The sequence below is a fragment of the Grampus griseus genome (assembly GCF_964374135.1).
Source record: "Grampus griseus genome assembly, chromosome: 2".
Taxonomy (NCBI): domain Eukaryota; kingdom Metazoa; phylum Chordata; class Mammalia; order Artiodactyla; family Delphinidae; genus Grampus; species Grampus griseus.
This window is the reverse complement of record NC_139018.1, coordinates 31,505,132-31,526,579: the sequence shown is the minus strand read 5'-3', so window position 1 is coordinate 31,526,579 and position 21,448 is coordinate 31,505,132. Positions and strand designations below refer to the sequence as shown.

Genomic DNA, 21,448 nt, shown 5'->3' with positions numbered 1-21,448 from the left:
CATGTACCTAATGCCATGATGTTATATGTATTTTACTCCAGCACAGTTTTTTTTAAAAAGCACTGAATCCAAAATAACCAGTAAATGACCAATTCACTTCTTTCTAAATTGTGTTTTATTCTCTTTAGCATAGCGCCTTCACATCAATTACATAAATATTCAGCAAAATTTGCCAATAGAAACAAGCAAAATACGGCAAAAAAAAAAAAAATGCTATGGGGTAGCTCACAGAATTACCAGGGCAAGACCCAGGGCTATGTAGGCAAGAACAATGTTTCTAAATCATGCCACTAAATAAATCTGCAGTGTGTGCAGCATGCTACCAGAACCAGGTGCTGGATGCTGTAGCCTGCACCATTATCATCAGATTCTGTCACTGGCAACACTTGTCAAAGCAATCCATGACTCCTCCACGCAGAAGGTTAAGACCCAATGGACCATAAGGTAGCTAATGACAGAATAATCTTATGGAAAACAATCTCCTATCAGCAGAGTAGCTTCAAAGTGATGTTCCAGGAACCAATGATATTTTAACATCTGAAAAGTGCATTGATAATACTTTCCAGTTTTAAAATTTGGAAGTTAAATTTACAGGAAAACAAAAAACCGAAAGAGCTTTGAGTTCTAAATTCCTTTCAACATCCTGAATTTCATGTGGCTTTTGTAATAAAAATGCATGCTTTTAGAGATTGGATAAAGATGGTGGAGTAGAAGGATGTGCTCACTCCCTCTTGCAAGAGCATCGGAATCACAACTAACTGCTGAACAATCATCGACAGGAAGACACTGGGACTCACCAAAAAAGACACCCCACATCCAAAGACAAAGGAGAAGCCACAATGAGATGGTAGGAGGGGCACAATTACAATAAAATCAAATTCCGTAACTGCTGGGTGGATGACTCACAAATTGGAGAACACTTTTACCACAGAAGTCCACCCACTGGAGTGAAGGTTCTGAGCACCATGTCAGGCTTCCCAACCTGGGGGTCCGGCAACAGGAGGAAGAATTCCTAGAGAATCAGACTTTGAAGCCTAGCGGGATTTGGTTGCAGGACTTCGACAGGACTGGGGGAAACAGATACTCCACTCTTGGAGGGCACACACAAAGTAGTGTGCACATTGGGACCCAGGGGAAGGCGCAGTGACCCCATAGGAGACTGAACCAGACCTACCTGCTAGTGTTGGAGGGTCTCCTGCAGAGGCGGGTAGGGGTGGCTGTGTCTCACCGTGAGGACAAGGACACTGTCAGCAGAAGTTCTGGGAAGTACACCTTGGCATGAGCCCTCCCAGAGTCTACCATTAGCCCCACCAAAGAGCCAGGTAGTCTTCAGTGTTGGGTCGCCTCAGGCCAAACAACCAACAGGGAGGGAACCCAGCCCCACCCATCAGCAGAAAAGCGGATTAAAGTTTTACTGAGCTCGGCCCACCAGAGCAACAGCCAGCTCTACCCACCACCAGTCCCTCCCATCAGGAAACTTGCACAAGCCTCTTAGATAGCCTCATCCACCAGAGGGCAGACAGCAGAAGCAAGAAGAACTACAATCCTGCAGCCTGTGGAACAAAAACCACATTCACAGAACGATAGACAAGATGAAAAGGCAGAGGGCTATGTACCAGTTGAAGGAACAAGAAAACATCCCAGAAAAACAACTAAATGAAGTGGAGGTAGGCAAACTTCCAGAGGAAGAATTCAGAATAATGATAGTGAAGATGATCCAGGACCTCGGAAAAAGAATGAAGGCAAAGATCGAGAAGATGCAAGAAATGTTTAACAAAGACCTAGAAGAATTAAAGAACAAACAAACAGAGATGAACAATACAATAACTGAAATGAAAACTACACTAGAAGGAATCAATAGCAGAATAACTGAGGGAGAAGACCGGATAAGTGACCTGGAAGAAAGAATGGTGGAATTCACTGTGGCGGAACAGAATAAAGAAAAAAGAATGAAAAGAAATGAAGAGAACATAAGAGACCTCTGGGGCAACATTAATTGCAACAACATTTGCATTATAGGGGTCCCAGAAGGAGAAGAGAGAGAGAAAGGACCCGAGAAAATATTTGAAGAGATTATAGTGGAAAACTTCCCTAACATGGAAATGGAAATAGTCACCCAAGTGCAGGAAGCACAGAGAGTCACATAAAGGATAAACCCAAGGAGAAACACACTGAGAAACATAGAAATCAAATTGGAAAAAATTATAAAGACAAAGAAAAATTATTGAAAGCAGCAAGGGAAAAATGACAAATAACACCCAAGGGAACTCCCATAAGGTTAACAGTTGTTTTCTCAGCAGAAATTCTACAAACCAGAAGGGAGTGGCATGACATATTTAAAGTGATGAAAGGGAAGAACCTACAACCAAGATTACTCTAACCAGTAAGGATCTCATTCAGATTCGGTGGAGAAATCAAAAGCTTTACAGACAGGCAAAAGCTAAGAGGATTCAGCACCACCAAATCAGCTCTACAACAAACGCTAAACAAACTTCTCTAAGTGGGAAACATAAGAGAAGAAAAAAACCTACAAAAACAAACCCAAAACAATTAAGAAAATGATCAGAGGAACATACATATCGATAATAACTTAAACATGAATGGATTAAATGCTCCAACCAAAAGACACAGGCTCGCTGAATGGATACAAAAACAAGACCCATATATATGCTGTCTACAAGAGACCCACTTCAACCTTAGGGACACATACAGACTGAAAGTGAGGGGATGGAAAAAGATATTCCATGCAAATGGAAATCAAAAGAAAGCTGGAGTAGCAATACTCATATCAGATAAAATAGACTTTAAAATAAAGAATGTGACAAGAGACAAGGAAGGACACTACATAATGATCAAGGGATCAATCCAAGAAGAAGATATAACAATTATAAATATATATGCACCCAACATACGAGCACTTCAATACATAAGGCGACTGCTAACAGCTATAAAAGAGGAAATCGACAGGAACACAATAATAGTGGGGGACTTTAACACATCACTTACACGAATGGACAGATCATTCAAACAGAAAATTAATAAGGAAACAGAAGCTTTCAATGACACGATAGACCGGAGAGATTTAATTGATATTTATAGGACATTCCATCCAAAAACAGCAGATTACACTTGCTTCTCAAGTGCGCACAGAACTTTCTCCAGGATAGATCACATCTTGGGTCACAAACCAAGCCTCAGTAAATTTAAGAAAATTGAAATCATATCAAGCATCTTTTCTGACCACAACACTATGAGATTAGAAATGAATTACGGGGAAAAAACGTAAAATGCACAAAACACATGGAGGTTAAAAAATATGTTACTAAATAAACAAGAGATCACTGAAGAAATCAAAGAGGAAATCAAAAAATACCTAGAGACAAATGACAAATAAAACACGATGATCCAAAACCTATGGATGCAGCAAAAGCAGTTCTAAGAGGGAAGTTTAGAGTAATACAAGCCTACCTCAAGAAACAAGAAAAATCTCAAATAAACAATCTAACCTTACACCTAAAAGAACTAGAGAAAGAAGAACAAACAAAACCCAAAGTTAGCAGAAGGAAAGAAATCATAAAGATCAGAACAGAAATAAATGAAATAGAAACAAAGAAAACAATGGCAAAGATCACTAAAACTAAAAGCTGGTTCTTTGAGAAGATAAACAAAATTGATAAGCCATTAGCCAGACTCATCAAGAAAAAGAGGGAGAGGACTCAAATCAATAAAATTAGAAATGAAAAAGGAGAAGTTACAACAGACACTGTACAAATACAAAGCATCCTAAGAGACTACTACAAACGACTCTATGCCAATAAAATGGACAACCTGGAGGAAATGGACAAATTCTTAGAAAGGTATAAACTTCCAAGACTGAACCAGGAAGAAATAGAAAATATGAACAGACAAATCACAAGTAATGAAATTAACTGTGATTAAAATTCTTCCAACAAACAGAAGTCCAGGACCAGATGGCTTCACAGTGAATTCTATGAAACATTTAGAGAAGAGCTAACACTCATCCTTCTCAAACTCTTCCAAAACATTGCAGAGGAAGGAACACTCCCAAACTCATTCTATGAGGCCACCATCACCCTGATACCAAAACCAGATAAAAATACTACAAAAAAGAAAATTACAGACCAATATCACTGATGAATATAGACGCAAAAATCCTCAACAAACTACTAGCAATCAGAATCCAACAACACATCCAATCGTACAACATCATCAAGTGAGATTTATCCCGGGGATGCAAGGTTTCTTCAATATATGCAAATCAATCAATGTGATACACCATATTATCAAATTGAAGAATAAAAACCATATGATCATCTCAATAGATGCAGAAAAAGCTTTTGACAAAATTCAACACCCATTCATGATAAAAACTCTCCAGAAAGTGGGCATAGAAGGAACCTACCTCAACATAATAAAGGTCATATACGACAAACCCACAGCAAACATCATTCTCAGCAGTGAAAAACTGAAAGCATTTCCTCTAAAATCAGGAACAAGACAAGGATGTCCACTCTCACCACTATTATTCAACATAGTTTTGGAAGTCCTAGCCATGGCAATCAGAGAAGAAAAAGAAATAAAAGGAATACAAACTGGAAAAGAAGAAGTAAAACTGTCACTGTTTGCAGATGACATGATACTATACATAGAAAATCCTAAAGAAGCCACCAGAAAACTACTAGAGCTAATCAATGAATTTGGTAAAGTTGCAAGATACAAAATTAATGCACAGAAATCTCTTGCATTCCTATACACTAATGATGAAGAATCTGAAAGAGAAATTAAGGAAACACTCCCATTTACCATTGCAACAAAAAGAATAAAATACCTAGGAATAAACCTACCTAGGGAGACAAAAGACCTGTATGCAGAAAACTGTAAGACACTGATGAAAGAAATTAAAGATGATACCAACAGATGGAGAGATATACCATGTTCTTGGATTGGAAGAATCAATATTGTGAAAATGACTATACTACCCAAAGCAATCTACAGGTTCAGTGCAATCCCTATCAAATTACCAATGGCATTTTTTACAGAACTAGAACAAATAATCTTAAAATTTGTATGGAGACAAAAAAAACCCCGAATAGCCAAAGCAGTCTTGAGGGAAAAAAATGGAGCTGGAGGAATCAGACTCCCTGACTTCAGACTATACTACAAAGCTACAGTAATCAAAACAATATGGTACTGGCACAAAAACAGAAATATAGATCAGTGGAACAAGGTAGAAAGTCCAGAGATAAACCCACGCACCTATGGTCAACTAATCTATGACAAAGGAGGCAAGGATATACAATGGAGAAAAGACAGTCTCTTCAACAAGTGATGCTGGGAAAACTGGACAGCTACATGTAAAAGAATGAACTTAGAACACTCCCTAACACTATACACAAAAATAAACTCAAAATGGATTCGAGACCTAAATGTAAGGCTGGACACTATAAAACTCTTAGAGGAAAACATAGGAAGAACACTCTTTGACATAAATCACAGCAAGATCTTTTTTGATCCACCTTCTAGAGTAATGGAAATAAAAACAAAAATAAGCAAATGGGACCTAATGAAACTTAAAAGCTTTTGCAAAGCAAAGGAAACTACAAACAAGATGAAAAGACAACCCTCAGAATGGGAAAAAACATTTGCAAACCAATCAACAGACAAAGGATTAATTTCCAAAATATAAAAACAGCTCATACAGCTCAATACAACCCAATCCAAAAATGGGCAGAAGACCTAAATAGACATTTCTCCCAAGAAGACATACAGATGGCCAAGGAGCACATGGAAAGCTGCTCAACATCACTAACTATTAGAGAAAGGTAAATCTAAACTACACTGAGGTATCACCTCATACCAGTTAGAATGGGCATCATCAGAAAATCTACAAACAACAAATGCTGGAGAGGGTGTGGAGAAAAGCCGACCCTCTTGCACTGTTGGTGGGAATGTAAATTGATACAGCCACTATGGAGAACAGTATGGAGGTTCCTTCAAAATCTGAAAATAGAATTACCATATGATCCAGCAATCCCACTACTGGGCATATACCCAGAGAAAACCATAATTCAAAAAGACACATGCACCCCAATGTTCCTTGCAGCACTATTTACAATAGCCAGGTCATGGAAGCAACCTAAATGCCCATTGACAGATGAATGGATAAAGAAGATGTGGTACATATATACAATGGAATATTACTCAGCTATAAGAAAGGAATGAAATTGCGTCATTTGTAGAGACGTGGATGAATGTAGAGACTGTGATACAGAGTGAAGTAAGTCAGAAAGAGAAAAACAAATATCGTATATTAATGCCTATATGTGGAACCTAGAAAAATGGTACAGATGAACCGGTTTGCAGGGCAGAAATTGAGACACAGATGTAGAGAACAAACGTATGGACACCAAGTGGGTGAAAGCGGCCGGTGTGCGGGAGGGGGTGGTGGTGGTGTGATGAATTGGGAGATTGGGATTGACATATATACAGTAATATGTATAAAATGGATAACTAATAAGAACCTCCTGTATAATAAATAAATAAACAAACAAACATAATGGTGCTGACATGGGAAAAAATGCATGCTTTTATACATATTATGAGCAATGGTCAGCTTATCTCATTTTATTTTTCTTTTGATAGTACACAAATTCCCCTTTAGCGCTAGCAAATAGATAGGTACAATAAAAAAACAAATACCTATTTCTCTCTTGACGTAGCCAGGCTCCAAAGACGTTCTCCCAATATTCCCTACCCCCTAGTATTTACAACCTGTGTAGTCCCCTACCACTTTGTACCCGGATTAGTCTGTGTGACCAATAGACTATGGCAGAAAGTATGATAAGTCACTTCTGAGATTAGGTTTTAAAAGACTATGGATCTCTTACAACTCTCGCCTAGGCAGAAGCCAGGTAGCATGTCATGAGGACATTCAAGAAGCCTATGAAGAAACCTACCTAGAGAAGAACTAAGATGTCCAACCAAAGGGTAGCAATGGACGTGCACCTCCCAGCATTGATGTGAGTGAGTTCGGGACTGGAATCTCCTCCCGTAGAGCCTTCAGATAACTTCAGTGCTGGCCATCAGCTTGACTGGAACTTTCTGAGAGACCTTGAGCCAGAATCACCTAACTAAGATGCTCCCACAGAAATTGTGGGACTGTTTAAGAACAGTAAATTATATTTTAAGCTGCTAAATTTTGAGATAATTTGTTACTCAGCTTTGGATAACTGATACATCTCTCCAGCAATCCTGTAGGGGGAAAAAGTTATGGGTGTGTGTTTCAGAAAAGGCTGTTAAAATGTTAAATGACTCCCGATGCACACATAAAATTATGAGGCACAGAACAAAGAGAAAAAATCCATATACGCACAACCTCACATACCAACAGCAGAGCAGGTCTCAGCGTTTGGCTTAATAGGCTGCTGCCAAGCAGATAGAATTTGAGAGTAAAAAGGTTGTGATTAGCTCCAAATAGCTTGCCCTATTAATGTGAAATTTTACCAGTAAAGACAAATTTCGTTGGGTCTTTTTAAAAACAGTTTTTTTCTATTTCTTTCTTTATTTTATTTATTTATTTATTTTTGCTGTGTTGGGTCTTCATTGCTGCATGCAGATTCTTAACCGCTGCGCCACCAGGGAAGCCCTCGTTGGGTCTTATAGTATCAGGACTACAAGTCTGGGACCCTTAAAGACGGCATCAGGTCTTTAAGGGTCTCCTGAAAGGCATAACATCTTAAAACAATATTTATAATAGGGTCATGACAGAAAACAAAATCTAACTCTAATAATGGTTCATCTGAAAAGACTTTTAATACTGAGATTACTTACAAAAGTGTGGGCACGGTTACTGGCACCAAGAAAGAATGTTGAAGCATCCAGAGACCATAGGAGAGGCAAGATATTTGGGCAAAAGGTACGAATTGTGTTATCAGAGTCCACTGACAGGTGGACCCAAGGAGGAGGGGGCACTCCATCATAACTACCACAATGTCAGGACATGGTCACCCCCAAAACCATGGTTCCCCAGGGAGAGAGAAAGTGGGAAAGAAATTTATTCATCTCTGTCTTCCCCCATCCTCCAGTCTCATGTTGGGGCTTTCCTTTGGGCAAAGCTGACCAGCAGCAAGAGGGCAAAGGAGCCCAGCTGGTGCAGGGGTCAGTCTCCCAGGGCAAAGCCAGACAGAAAAGGACAGAGAATGGATGGTGAGGCATGGCACAGTATTAGAGAATTTCTAGATTCTTAAAGAATTTTAAGGTCATCTAAGACAGTCCACCAGGCAGTCTGTGTAAATCCTATTTACTTCACCTCCAGCAGATGTACCAAAACTTCCAATGGTAGCAAAAAGCATGGCCTCTGGAGTCAGGCAGGCCTGCTCCCCACTGCCAAGTTGTGTGACCTTGGGCAAATGACCTAACCTCTGAAAACTCAGGTTTCTTCTTTGTAATGCAAGCATCCTAATAACAACCTCACTGGGTTGTGGTGAAATTAAATAATAAACACAAAGGTGAGGAGACTGGACTCTTCCCTGACAGGGAGCTGTTGACCTAGTTAAGCGTGAAAAATTTGATTACCAGATTCACAGTGCTACCCGACTTCCAAACTAGTTGAGTGGTTCATCAAACCATCTTCATTTCTACTTAAACACCCATCAGCTGATGCCTGGTAAAAGCATTCTGATACATCCATATAAACAAATACTGTATAGGTATATTTTAAAATGTGGTAGTTCTCTATATACTGAAGTACAATGGCTTTCAAGATAATACTTATAATTTAAGATAGTTATGGAGATAGATAGATAGATAGGTAGGTAGATAGATGGATAGGTAACCTCTGGAGCGATTCACAAGAAACAAGGAACAGTGGTTCCATTAGGAAGGATTTGGGAAGACTGAGCCCAGCGGTAGAAGGACATTTTGATTTTTATTATATAATCTTGATACCTAAAGTTTTTTGAGTTATATTCTTCTGTTTATTCCATTTTTTCCACAACCATTACAAAACTACAAAAAAAAAAAATAAGACACTATCCCTACTTTCCAGTAGCTCCAGTCTAGTTGACAAAAAAGCAAGTAGATAACCATTATGCAGTGTAATAAGTGTGGCCTATCTGATTTTCCTTATTTAAAACTTGAAGACACACACACACACACACACACACACACACACCAATTGCCCCTTAAACTCCCTTTTTTTCATTGTAATCATCACATTCTAACATCTTATATAATTTATTTATTTATGATATTTATTGTCAGTCTCCCTCCATTCTATGAATGTGAACATTTTTGCCTGTTTTGTTCATTGATAGATCTCCAGTGCCTGAAATGGTAAATTTTTTCAATGGGTGTTTGTTGAACTAATGCTGAATGAATAAATGTTATATAATATAAAATTATGAAAAAGGAGCTATCAGAACACAGCAGAAGGAACACAAAATATGTACATGGAGGTCAGTAAGGCTTCACAGTAGAAGTGACATTTGTGCTGTCTTGAAGCAAATCTGAGTGACTTTGCCTGAAAGGCCTAATGCTCTAAGAGCAAGTAAATGAGAAATACAGAAAGATGAAACACACAGGGAACTGGAAGTCCAAAGGTATAAAGATATGAGAGAATGACATGTATGAGAAACTGAACATATGGCAACAAGTATGGGTTGCTGTTAATTGTTTATGATGGTGGGATGATGGGTTCTTGAAGATTTTTTACATTGTTATTTCTTCTATGTATGTTCAAATTTTTTCCATAACACAAAGTTAAGAATAAATGGGGGCTTCCCTGGTGGCGCAGTGGTTGAGAGTCCACCTGCCGATGCAGGGGACATGGGTTCACGTCCCGGTCCGGAAGGATCCCACATGCTGCGGAGTGGTTGGGCCCGTGAGCCATGGCCGCTGAGCCTGCACGTCCGGAGCCTGTGCTCCGCAACGAGAGAGACCACGACAGTGAGAGGCCCGCGTACCGCAAAAAAAAAAAAAAAGAATAAATGAATAAGGGGCTTCCCTGGTGGTCCAGTGGTAAAGACTCCGCTCTCCCACTGGAGGAGGAACGGGTTCAATCCCTGGTCGGGGAACTAAGAGCCCTCAAAGATCCCGCATGCCGCAGGTTGCGGCTAAAATAAATAAATAAAGTTTTAAAAGAATAAACCTTTGTATAAAAAAAAGAATAAATGAATAAGTAAACCACTTCTGAAGAGTGTAAAAGAACTTTAAAAAATGTTTTCTAGGCAGGGGGACATGGCTGTGGTTACCAGCCACAAATAACAGCAGCCAAACTAGGGTGGCAGTAGGTAGTAGGTGAAAAGGGTAAATACCAGAGAAGGAACATAAAAGTCCATAGTTTTTCAGTTGTAAATGACAACTCAAACAAGCTCAAGTGTAAAGGGGAATCATGATTGGTTCACATGCTAGGAAGTCCAAGGAAGTATCTGGGCATTAAAAACTGCAGGATCTAAGAACTTAATGGATATCACTAGAGCTTTGTCTCTCCCTCATATCCTTTTTATCTCTGTTCAACTTTGGTTTTCAGATAGGCCTTCCCTAGGTGGTAAGCAAGATGGCCATCGATAGCCCCCACCTCAAATCCTCCCAACTTAAAAAACCACTCTCTCCCAGTGTCCGTATATATCTCTCAGGGAAAATTCTGATTCTCTACTTGGGTCACGTGCTCCTCCCTGACCAAACACTACAGGGTAGAGAGATGGTACGGAATGATTGGCCAAGCCTAGAATAGGCACTAGCAGAAGAAGATGGAGGCTCAGACACTCTTTTTGGTGTTCTGAGCACCCAATTCCAGCGTAGGGGAGGGGAAGTTCCACCCGACACCAACAAGCAATACTTCAGACACCAGCTGCGTGTCCTACAATTAACCTCAATTCTGACACTGTCTACCCAAAGATAGCATCAGACTCCACAGGTCCTACAAGACTGCCACCCCCGCTCCTACTTCAGATGCCAGTCGCAAGTCCAGGTTGTTACCTGTACTTCTGACCAACAAGCTGTAAATCAGAGGTTTCCATGATTCCCCCCCACCCCGCCCCTCATGTTTGATAAATGTGCTAGAGAGGCTCACAGAACTCAGGAAATCCATTTACTCACTAGATTACTAGATTACCGACTTGTAGATTACCGAGTTGTATCCTTAAAAGGATACAACTCAGGAACATCCAAATAGTAGAGATGCATAGGGCAGGATATGTGGGAAGTGGCACGGAGCTTCCATGCTCTCTCCAGGCATCCCGTTCTCCCCAAATCTCCATGTGTTCAGCAACCTGAAAGCTCTCTGAATTGTGTCCTTTTGGTTTTCTTATGGAGGCCTCATTACATAGGCATGATTGATTAAATAATTGATCATTGGTGATAGGACTCCAGCTGCAACTCCTCCCCCTTTCCCCAGAAGTTGGATGTCCAAGGACTGAAAATTCCAGTCCTCTAATCACATGGTTGACTCCACTAGCAACCAGCCTCCAGCCTTAGGTGAGCTCCAAAATCATCTCATCAGCGTAAAGAAAAGACACCTTCGTTGCTCTCATTATTCAGGAAATTCCAAGGGTTTTAGGAGCTCTGTGCCAGAAACAGAGATGAAGATTAATTATATATTTCTTATTATAAATCATAATATCTAGACTTCCCTGGTGGTGCAGTGGTTGAGAATCCACTTGCCAATGCAGGTGACATAGGTTCGATCTCTGGTCTGGGAAGATCCCACATGCCGTGGAGCAACTAAACCCATGCGCCAGAACTACTGAGCCTGTGTGCCACACTACTGAAGTCCACACCCTAGAGCCCGTGTGCTGCCACTACTGAGCCCACACACCGCAACTACTGAAGCTCGCTCACTCTAGGACCCGTGTGCCACAACTACTGAGCCTGTGTGCTGCAACTACTGAAGCCCACGCACCTAGAGCCCGTACTCTGCAACAAGAGAAGCCACTGCAATGAGAAGCCTGCACACCACAATGAAAAGTAGCCCCTGCTCACCGCACCTAGAGAAAGCCCGCGCACAGCAACGAAGACCCAATGCAGCCAAAAATAATAAAAAATAAAACAATAAAAAATGAATCATAATATAGACACCATGATTGACAGCTCTACCAGGACCACATGGAATAGGGGAAGGAAGAATCCCTTAAGGAAGACAGGGTAGCAGATCCAATAACTGACATCATAGCCCCCATGGAGGGCTACAACTGATATTGGGGATGGGAAGACTGGGGGGTGCAGAATGGACTGAGTAGCAGGAGAGTGTAAGGATAGAGAGAGAGGGTTTATTTTTCTAAATAAGACCAGACTGAACCAGGTTCTGGAATGATAGAGAAATTTCTTGTTGGGGTGGGGGTGGGGGTATGAAAATATGAAACTCACATTAGCCTCATATGGTTAATGTTACATCTGGGGATGAGATAGTTAAAAATCTCCCACTTGTCCATAGAGGGATTTTTGAAGGTTGAATATGGATTAAAAACTGGTGATGGAAATGCTGTAATTTTCTCAGGTAAATTGTGAAATTGAGTGTCATTAGAAAAACATCCCGAAAATAGCATTGGTTTTGTTGGCATGTGACCAAACGCTGAACAGCTTAGATTAGTATAAAAGAGATTCAAATATATGTCTTTCACATATGCTTAAGAAACTGAGCTGAAGGAAGAGAAAAAAGCAGCACATGCCATCTGTTTAGGAGGTAAGAAAGCTCCGGAGAGAGTTTGGAAAGAAAGGGAGGCTTCAGTCTTCTAAGACCTGTAGGCAGTGAGAAAGGCAGAGACGCAAAGAAACAGAAACAAGGTCAGGACCAAGGGCACATACAGAGCCTGAGGCCCGTAAAGCCAGCAGGAGCGCTGTGCCTTCTGCTGTGTACCACACCAAATTCTTCCCATCAAAATAGTCCACATACATCTCTAAGAAATCCTGCAACGTATCTCAGCGGCAATGAGCTATTACCATTAGTGGTATGATCGATCATGCATAGGACTCATTGGCCTATGCCCCGTGCTTGCCTGTTAGGAATGAAGGAAGAGGTTTTGATGACATTGGGCCAAAGAATCAATGAAACCAACCGTGTAGTAGAAACCTACTATGGCTCAACCATTGTTCTCCCTTGTGAGGTTCATGAGCAAGCAATACATTCAAGAACCATCTATAGATGAGAAGTCAAAATATTACTTTATTTCCACCTGAATAGGTGCCCAATTTCTTAGTGCAGGGTTCTCCTGTAAAAACAAGATTGGAGAAAAAGTAAAGGCCAATAGTAAAGGCCTACATGAATGCTTCCCTCCCCATTACACATCAAAATCTCACCCTCTGTCCTGCCATACTGGGCCAGAAAGAGAAGCAATAAAAAGTATGGTTGTCTATGCATTTGAGGAAGAGAAAACAAGATGGCGAGATCCCAAGAGGAGGCTCTAGCTCAGCTTACCTATTCCTGCTGCACGAAATAGAAGAGGAAACTGCATGGAGGTTCAGAACCCTGCCCTTGTGAAATGTGGACCAATTAATTTCCTGGAATCTGCCCAATCTAATGAACAAGTCTTCTCTGGGAGAAAGCAAAGACCAGGAGAGAAGGGAAGAGATGGAATGTTCCTTTCCTTTAAATACTTTCTCCCCAAAATGTGGGCCATGGACCAGCAGTATCATCATCTACTGGTAGTTTGTTAAAAACACACATTCTTGGGCCCCACCTTAAATTAGTAGAATCAGGGAATTGCTTTTTTTTTTTTTTTTTTTTTTGAGGTACGCGGGCCTCTCACTGTTGTGGCCTCTCCCGTTGCGGAGCACAGGCTCCGGACGCGCAGGCTCAGCGGCCATGGCTCACGGGCCCAGCCGCTCCGCGGCATGTGGGATCTTCCCGGACTGGGGCACGAACCCGTGTCCCCTGCATCGGCAGGCGGACTCTTAACCACTGCACCACCAGGGAAGCCCAGGGAATTGCTTTTTAATAAGATCTCCTGTGGAGTCACATGCATGTTAAAGTTTGAGAAGCACTGAGTTTGTGAATCCTAAATCCATGCCCAAATTGTCTGTCGTTTGGATCTTCACTCGCTGAAATAGTGCTCTGCATATAGTCAATAGTTAATGAAAAGAGGTTTGAGAAATTCCCTTTGGCACCTAATTAATTCCATTTGAAGGGAGGAGGCCATTTCTGAGAAACCAGCACACACTTACCAATGAGTGGCTTAGACAGAGACAGAAGCATACTAGAAACAAGCAAACAAAACTGTTCTAGACATACACACACGGCTCTGCAGTGTGGGACAGATGGGCATAGTCAGTTTCCTCTCACACCATCCCCCCCGCCCATAATATTCCCTCCCTTCCTCACTCATGCTCTCCTTCATCCAAGCTAGTCTGAAGCTCTTATGTTGAGCTCTGTTTCCTACACAGGATAGTACCACGTGTGTTACGTGTCTTTTGCAGCTCTGTCCTCAAACCCAACATTGAAGAATGAGACACTGTACCATTAAGCCAGGACACAGAAGGAAAACAAAAAGCAATTGGGCACATCAGTACTTCTCACATTTAAATACTGTGACCATCACGACCCAATTCACATCTTATCTCTGACCGTAGCCAAATCCCAGGCCTGGATGTTCATCTGATATTTGCTTTCAGTGGCTCTTCCTACCTAAGTAGGAAGGTAACAATAAAAATTCAGAGCATCCAACTCCCAGTTTCTTCTCTTTGCTCTACCTGACACAATACCCTAAAGTGAAAAGGGCCAGGGGTTGGCAAATATGGACTGAGTCTGCCGTAACATTATTATGTAATCCAATAACGATAAGATTTCATGAGTCATAATTAAAGTCATAATGTGTTGAGCACTTACAATGTACTTCACAACAACTCTATGAAGTGAGTAGTAACCCCGTTTAATGAGTGAGGAAATTTGAAGTTGTCAGAAGTTGAATAACTTGCTCAGGAAGCAGCAAAGTTAGAATTCCAACCCACACCTGTCTAAGTCCAAAGCCTCTTAACCACTGAACTAGTATGATCTCTCACTGATCAGAAACTACTCTAAACTCACTGCGTGAGTAGAAAATCATTTTCCAGTTCTGAAGAACCTAGGGGCAGGACAGGAATAAAGATGCAGACATAGAGAATGGACTTGAGGACATGGGGAGGGGGCAGGGTAAGCTGGGATGAAGTGAGAGAGTGGCATGGACATATATACACTACCAAATTTAGAATAGATAGCTAGTGGGAAGCAGCCGCATGGCACAGGAAGATCAGCTCGGTGCTTTGTGTCTACCTAGAGGGGTGGGATAAGGAGGGTGGGAGGGAGACGCAAGAGGGAGGAGATATGGGGATATATGTATATGTATAGCTGATTCACCATGTTATACAGCAGAAACTAACACACCATTGTAAAGCAATTATACTCCAATAAAGATGTTAAAAAAAAAAACATTTTCCTTCTCTGGGGCTATGAGGAGGATTAGATGAGAATAAAGATGTTCAAGCACTTAGAAAAGTAAGGTGCTGTAACATATAAGGTACAATTTAGTACATTAAGGCTGTGTCCAAATAAAAACCCTCAGTACCATACAAATGGTAAGTACACCTGTGAAAAGTGTTCACCCTTGAAATTAGAGATATCCCAGTTTGTTCGATACACAGTTCTTATTTATCAAATTAGAAAATATTTTTAAAAATTTAATCCTCCATGGTGGCAAGGATGTTGGGAAACTAGTACGTTGCTGGTGGGAGGTCAAGTTAATACAACCTTTCTAAAAAGCAGATTGAAAGTATGTTCCAAGACATTTTTAGACATTAGCATAATTTCTTGCAAGGAAAAACAAATTAGGACAAAAATTTAAGTATAAATATAGTTAGTTAAGAGCATAGATACTGAGACCAGATTGCCTGGATTTAAATCTCAGCTCTACTTCTTATTAGCAGTGTGACCTTGGGCAAGTCTCTGTGACCTGGTGTCCAAAATAGGGATAATAATAGCACCTATTTCACTGGATTGTTATGATATAAGTGGTATCTATTATTTGTATTATCTCAGTGTTTTTTGTAATACCAAACAATTGGAATCAATCTGACCACAGAAAAATGATTAAGTACGCTATGCTGTAGACACAAAGGGAATATTATGAAGTCATTAAAAATAAGGCTTTAAAAGACTATTTAATCACATTTAATGTAAAGTAAAAAGAGCAGGAAACTGTATATATCGTCCCATACCACTCATGTTCATTAAAAGAGCACTTTGTACAGATACAGATGTATAGAAAACAACCAGTAGGAATTACATCAAAATATTAACAAAGAATATATCTGGGTGACGGTGTAGGGTTGGGGGTTTCTTTATACGTTTCTGTACTTTGCAAATCTTCCAGAGCAGTGTTTTTCACACTCTTCACAGGCATATGAATCACCTGGTAATCTTGTTAAAATGCAGATTCTGGGTCAGTAGGTCTGGGATTTTGCAGATTCTCCACCTTTAACAGGTTCCCGGGGCGATGCTGGTGCTACAGGCCCAAGGTCTCCACTTTGAGTAGCAAGGTTTTGGAGCAGGGGTCCTCAAACGTGAGTGTGCATCTGAACCAAGTGGGGGTGGGTAGATCCCATGCCTAGAGTTTCTGATTTTAGTAGGTCTGGAGTGGGACCCTAGAAACTGCATTTCTGTTTTGCAGGTGATCCTGATGCTGCAGGTCTGGAAACCATGCTTCAAAAACCACTGCTGTAGACTATATATACATATACTTTTTTCTCAGCATCATAAAGGAGGGGGGAGCACTAAAAAACAGGCCAGCCTTCTCCACTGTTTACAAAATCAAATGCAAACGCTTCATCCAAATGCCTCCATAATCTAACCCGATCATTTCCAGTTACTTTTGTTTAGGCCATAAAATTCACACCACTAATGCCCTAAACACACTCAAGATTCCGAACATCATGCCCTCTGCTGTTTCCTCACTCTGGTTGAGATGTCATTTCCTTCTATCTCCTCATGCCCAGATCTTACCCATCTGTCAAGGCCTTCGAAGGCCATTTCCGGCACAAAGCTTCCCTTCCTTGGGGCTCCACGGGACTTTCTGTTCCCCCCTGATGACACTTACCAATCTCTGCCTGGCAGAGTGACTCTGCCGGTGGGTGGTGTATCTCCCCCAGTAGACTGGGAGTTAGTTAATGGTGAGCAGGGCATCCCTTCCTTGACTATCTTTGTCTGCCCCCTGACCTCAGCAAATCCCCAGTAGACAGCCGCCGCTCAGGGCAGACTGAAAGAATGAATGAACGAAGGGATGGAACCTCCCGAAGCAGGGCAGAACTGTCCTGTAAATGGAAATTCGAAAGCACGCCCAGCCTTGATGACCGACAGTAACAGGTGTTTTCCATCTCTGATGTCTGATTCATTCTGCACAACTGCCTGCACACCCAGGCTTCGACACACGGCGGCTCCTGGAATCCAGCGCCCTACACGCTGAAGTGCCCACTGTGTTCTGGGCGTCTGGGCAGCCACACACGGAGACACACCTCAGCGACAACCTGCATCCACAAAAAAAAGAGGCCCTGCCACCTTAAAAATATTAACGCCTCACTGCAAAGAACACGCGCGCGCGCGCACACACACACACACACAGACCCCCTCCCCCGTGTGCCTCTTTCAGACTAGGCGCGTCTCCGAGGGCTGGATTGAATGGGAAAGAAAGGGCCAGTCTTTGTCATTAATCCTCCCCTCCTTCAGGCGAGCCAAGCTTCTTCCGGGTCAGCGACAATCACCGCCAACCCCAGCAGGCCCTCGGTCCCCCTCACCGCTAGCCCCGGAGCGCGCGAGGGCCAGGTCGCCACCGCCCGCAGGTTGAGGGAGGGGAGGAGAGGGAGGAGGAGGGCGGGCGGCGCGGGAGGAGGGGAGGGAGGGAGGGAGGGAGGAGGGAAGGAGGGGAAGGCAATCCGAGGAGGAGGAGGAGAGAGCAGCCTCCCGCAGCTGGCGAGGAGAATGGGAGTGCGGGACGACAGACCGCCGCGGGGTGTCACGGCCGCGGCCAAGCTTGCCAGGCGTGGGGCAGGCGCCCGGCGCTTTTAAACCCGGGAGGGCGCGGCGGCGGCGGCGGCGGCGGCGGCGGGCGGATCGCGGCGCGCGCTGGGCGCCGGGTGGCGGCCGAATGGAGAGGAAGGGCTCGGCGGCCAAGGGGAACCCGAGCCCGCCGGCAGCCGGCGAGGCTCAACGGCCGCAGCCGCCACTGTGCGTCCCGGGCGGCGGCGGAGGGACCCCGGCGCGGGGCCAGGGTGGCGCGGCTGCGGAGCCAGCCGAGTTCATCCGGCGAGCGCACGAGTTCAAGAGCCAAGGGGCGCAGTGCTACAAGGATAAGAAATTCCGCGAAGCCATCGGCAAATACCACAGGGCGTTGCTGGAGCTGAAGGGGCTGCTGCCGGCCTCCGGGGAACGGGAGCGGGACTCGCGCGCGGCCTCCCCGGCCGGGGCCCCCAACCCCGGGAGCCTCTCGGAGGAGCAGAGCAAGACGGTGGAAGCCATCGAGATCGACTGCTACAACAGCCTGGCAGGTGAGCCGCGCCGCGCCCCCGACCCCTCCTCTCCCTGCCCTCCCGATCTCCCGCCAGGCGCCGGTCCCCATTCCCCAGCCCCGGGCCTCCGGGTCACAGCCGACCGCCGCGGCGCGCCGCGACGCACACGCCCCCGCTGGGACCGTGCCGCTCTGGGAAGGAGAACCTGAAAGGGGGGCGCTTTGGGAAAAGTGTGACTTTTAGGATTATACCTTCCAAAACTCGTTGTCATCTCGCATTCCTCCCCCGCATCCTCGTAAATCTCGCCTATAAATAACTGGACAGAGAGATGGGGACCCAGCCGGCCTGGCGGCGACTGCTACTGCTACTACTGCTCGCCAGTGGCCCTGGGTCCAAATGCGGGCAGCAGCACCCAGGGTGGGCCACCCGCACCCACGGCATGCCCAGTGGCTGCTTGCCTCAGGGATCGTTAGCACCAGAGCTCGCCCTCACCTTCCCCGCAGCTGACCGCATCCCTCTGGGTCAAGTCCTTCCCCAAGTTTCTTTGGCCCCAGTAGCAAAGGGCAGTTTGCTACGATGCCTTCAGCATCTCAAGCAAAATGGATTCCAAAATGCACTTTCTTCTCTCTGAGCTCTGCTGGGGCCCGGGTTGCCAGGTGAAGAGAGCGATCTCAACGGAAAGCTAGTCCAAGGTTGGGCTTGAGCTGTGCTGCATTCTAGCTCTTCTCCCTGCCTCACTCCGTGTAGCGCTGGTTCTCACACCAGCTAGCTGCTAGGCTTGAGGAAAACGGAGCCCTTTTATTGGGATAAGAAGGTGAGGTATACATTCCCGAGTACACTTTGGGGGTTAAGGTCAAAGTCGGGCGTTTTAAAAATTAACTTTGGCACAGAAAATTTTAAAGTCTCTAAAACCGGAGGAGTCGGGGTCACTCCAGGGGCTTCATGTGAGAAAGTGGAAGATGTTGGCAGAGGCAATGGCCTTATATTTGAAAAACACTCTCTCTCCTCTTCTCCCACCCCATTTGGTGGGATCTGGGCATGATGCAGCTCCTCTGGCCAGATAAAGGCCATCGCTCCTAATCCTTAATCCTTGAAGTTGCCTAAACTAGCTCTGGACAGTTGTAGCAGAGTCAAGTTGGGAGAATGGGTGTGGTTGGGGACGGTGGATTTGTCTGGGGCCCAGACAGCTGGGGATGAAAACAAATGTATGGACAATTCTGCTCTGTTCCTAAGTGCCAGTCAGCTCAGTTCCCTTTGAGATCTCTGGCGCCAGCCTACCTCTGCCTTCCCATAACGCCACGTCCAGTGTCATCTCTAGTCAGGCAAAGCCCAGGCACTTTGTAGATTGTTAAGTAGTTTACAAACTTAAAGGATTAATGATAATAGTAGTAGTAGCAATTGTGGAAATGGTGGTGCTGATAGCAGTACTAGTAATAACGGCAGCAGATAAAGTAGTAGGAATACAGCATAGATGGACTATTTCAATCCATCGCAAGGTACACCATGACTCCCTTTATTTCCCGTAAGTCTCTGGCATATTCATTACTGCCTGATGAATATAAAGGGCAGAGTGGCCATGGGGGAAGGAGGGGGCACTCTGGATCACTAATGCAGTGATTTCAGAGTGGTAATCGAGTCTTATATTCAGTGTTTTCCATGGGCATTCTAGAGTTGCCCCTCACCCCATGCTTTGGCTGCCTGCCGATGGCTAGCACTGCCTACTTTCTACCCCAGAATTGGTTACATTTCCAAGGTGAAACCTAAGCTGTGTCCTTGGTCAGGCCAGCCCACTCAGGGCAGGGCTAAGATCTGGACGGTTCCTCCACTTCCATACCCACCCCTCCACACACTTTGGAAAACTTTAGTGGCGAGAGAATGGAAAGTAGCAATGGCAGATTTCCCCCTCTGCTGCCTTCTCCGGTGCTCACCACTTATTAATATTAATAACTTGTGGATTACAAAAGTAATGCTTACCTATAAAATGTATTTTCGTTTAGAAAATACAAAATTACCTTTAATCCCACCAACCTAAAGAAATCCATTGTGATATATTTCCTTCTGTATTTTTTTCTATACCTAAACATAAACTATTTACAAAGCTAAGGACCTCCCGTATCCTGTTTTTATTCCCACTTGCCATCATTGTGTCAGAGCATTTTTACGTTTCACTAAAATATTTTTGTGAAGATTATTTTAAATGGCAACCCAAAATTTGTAAATGTGTGTTTACAATGAGCATTTGATGGAAAGAGAAAGAAAGATGATCGCTGTTATTGCTGTTAGAACCAGAACAGTGCAGCGTGGCCCATAAGATAACCTACCCCCCCCACCCCACCCCCGTGCCTGATTAAAGGGAGGAGACAGCAACTGCAAGTTTGTTCCAGCAAAAAGGCAACTGGCCCTTCCACTAGGGCTGCAGTGCTGGCTGAGCAACCCAGTGGGCTTCAGAAGAGAGCAGTCTGAAGATGTTGGTTCTCTCAAGGACCTGTCCTTCCACACAGCTGTGCATAGAGGGAGAGGTTTGGGGTTTAGAAGCAACATGAACTAGCCCAGAAACACCTGGAGGATTAGGCTGTGTTGCTAAGGGCATCTCAGCACCTAACAAAAGACTATTATGAGGCTTCGGGAGGAAACCTAGGTTCAGTGGACCCTTGCACTCTTAATGGAAGACTCCAAGAGAACAGCAAGGGGGCGGTTAGAATCTGTTAAGAGATGTTAACCTAAAAATCCATTTGGATGACTTGAGGTGACCACTTGAAGGGTGTGCAGGCAACGTGCAAAGTGCCTGTGGCTGTGGTCTGTTCTGCCTCGGAGTTCCTTCTGATTAGTAGGGATCTGGCCAGGGGTGCAAGACCCCCAGATTTGATTTTGCATGTCTTATTCTCTAAGAAATTCAAGGCAGGAAATGAGAAGCATCTTCTTCCTTCAGAATTTCTAATGACTTTGATACAATGATTAGAAA

The 21,448-nt window shown here is 43.7% G+C and overlaps 1 protein-coding gene across 1 annotated transcript in view; it reads left to right on the top strand.

Moving 5' to 3' along the window:
• The first annotated feature begins 18,005 nt into the window (after positions 1-18,005).
• TTC9 (tetratricopeptide repeat domain 9) overlaps positions 18,006-21,448 on the top strand; it is a 34,880-nt gene continuing 31,437 nt past the window's right edge. The window contains exon 1 of the mRNA XM_082649602.1: positions 18,006-18,525. Within this exon, the coding sequence (XP_082505728.1) occupies positions 18,126-18,525 (400 nt within the window). The 5' untranslated portion in view covers positions 18,006-18,125. The remainder of the gene's footprint in view (positions 18,526-21,448) is intronic.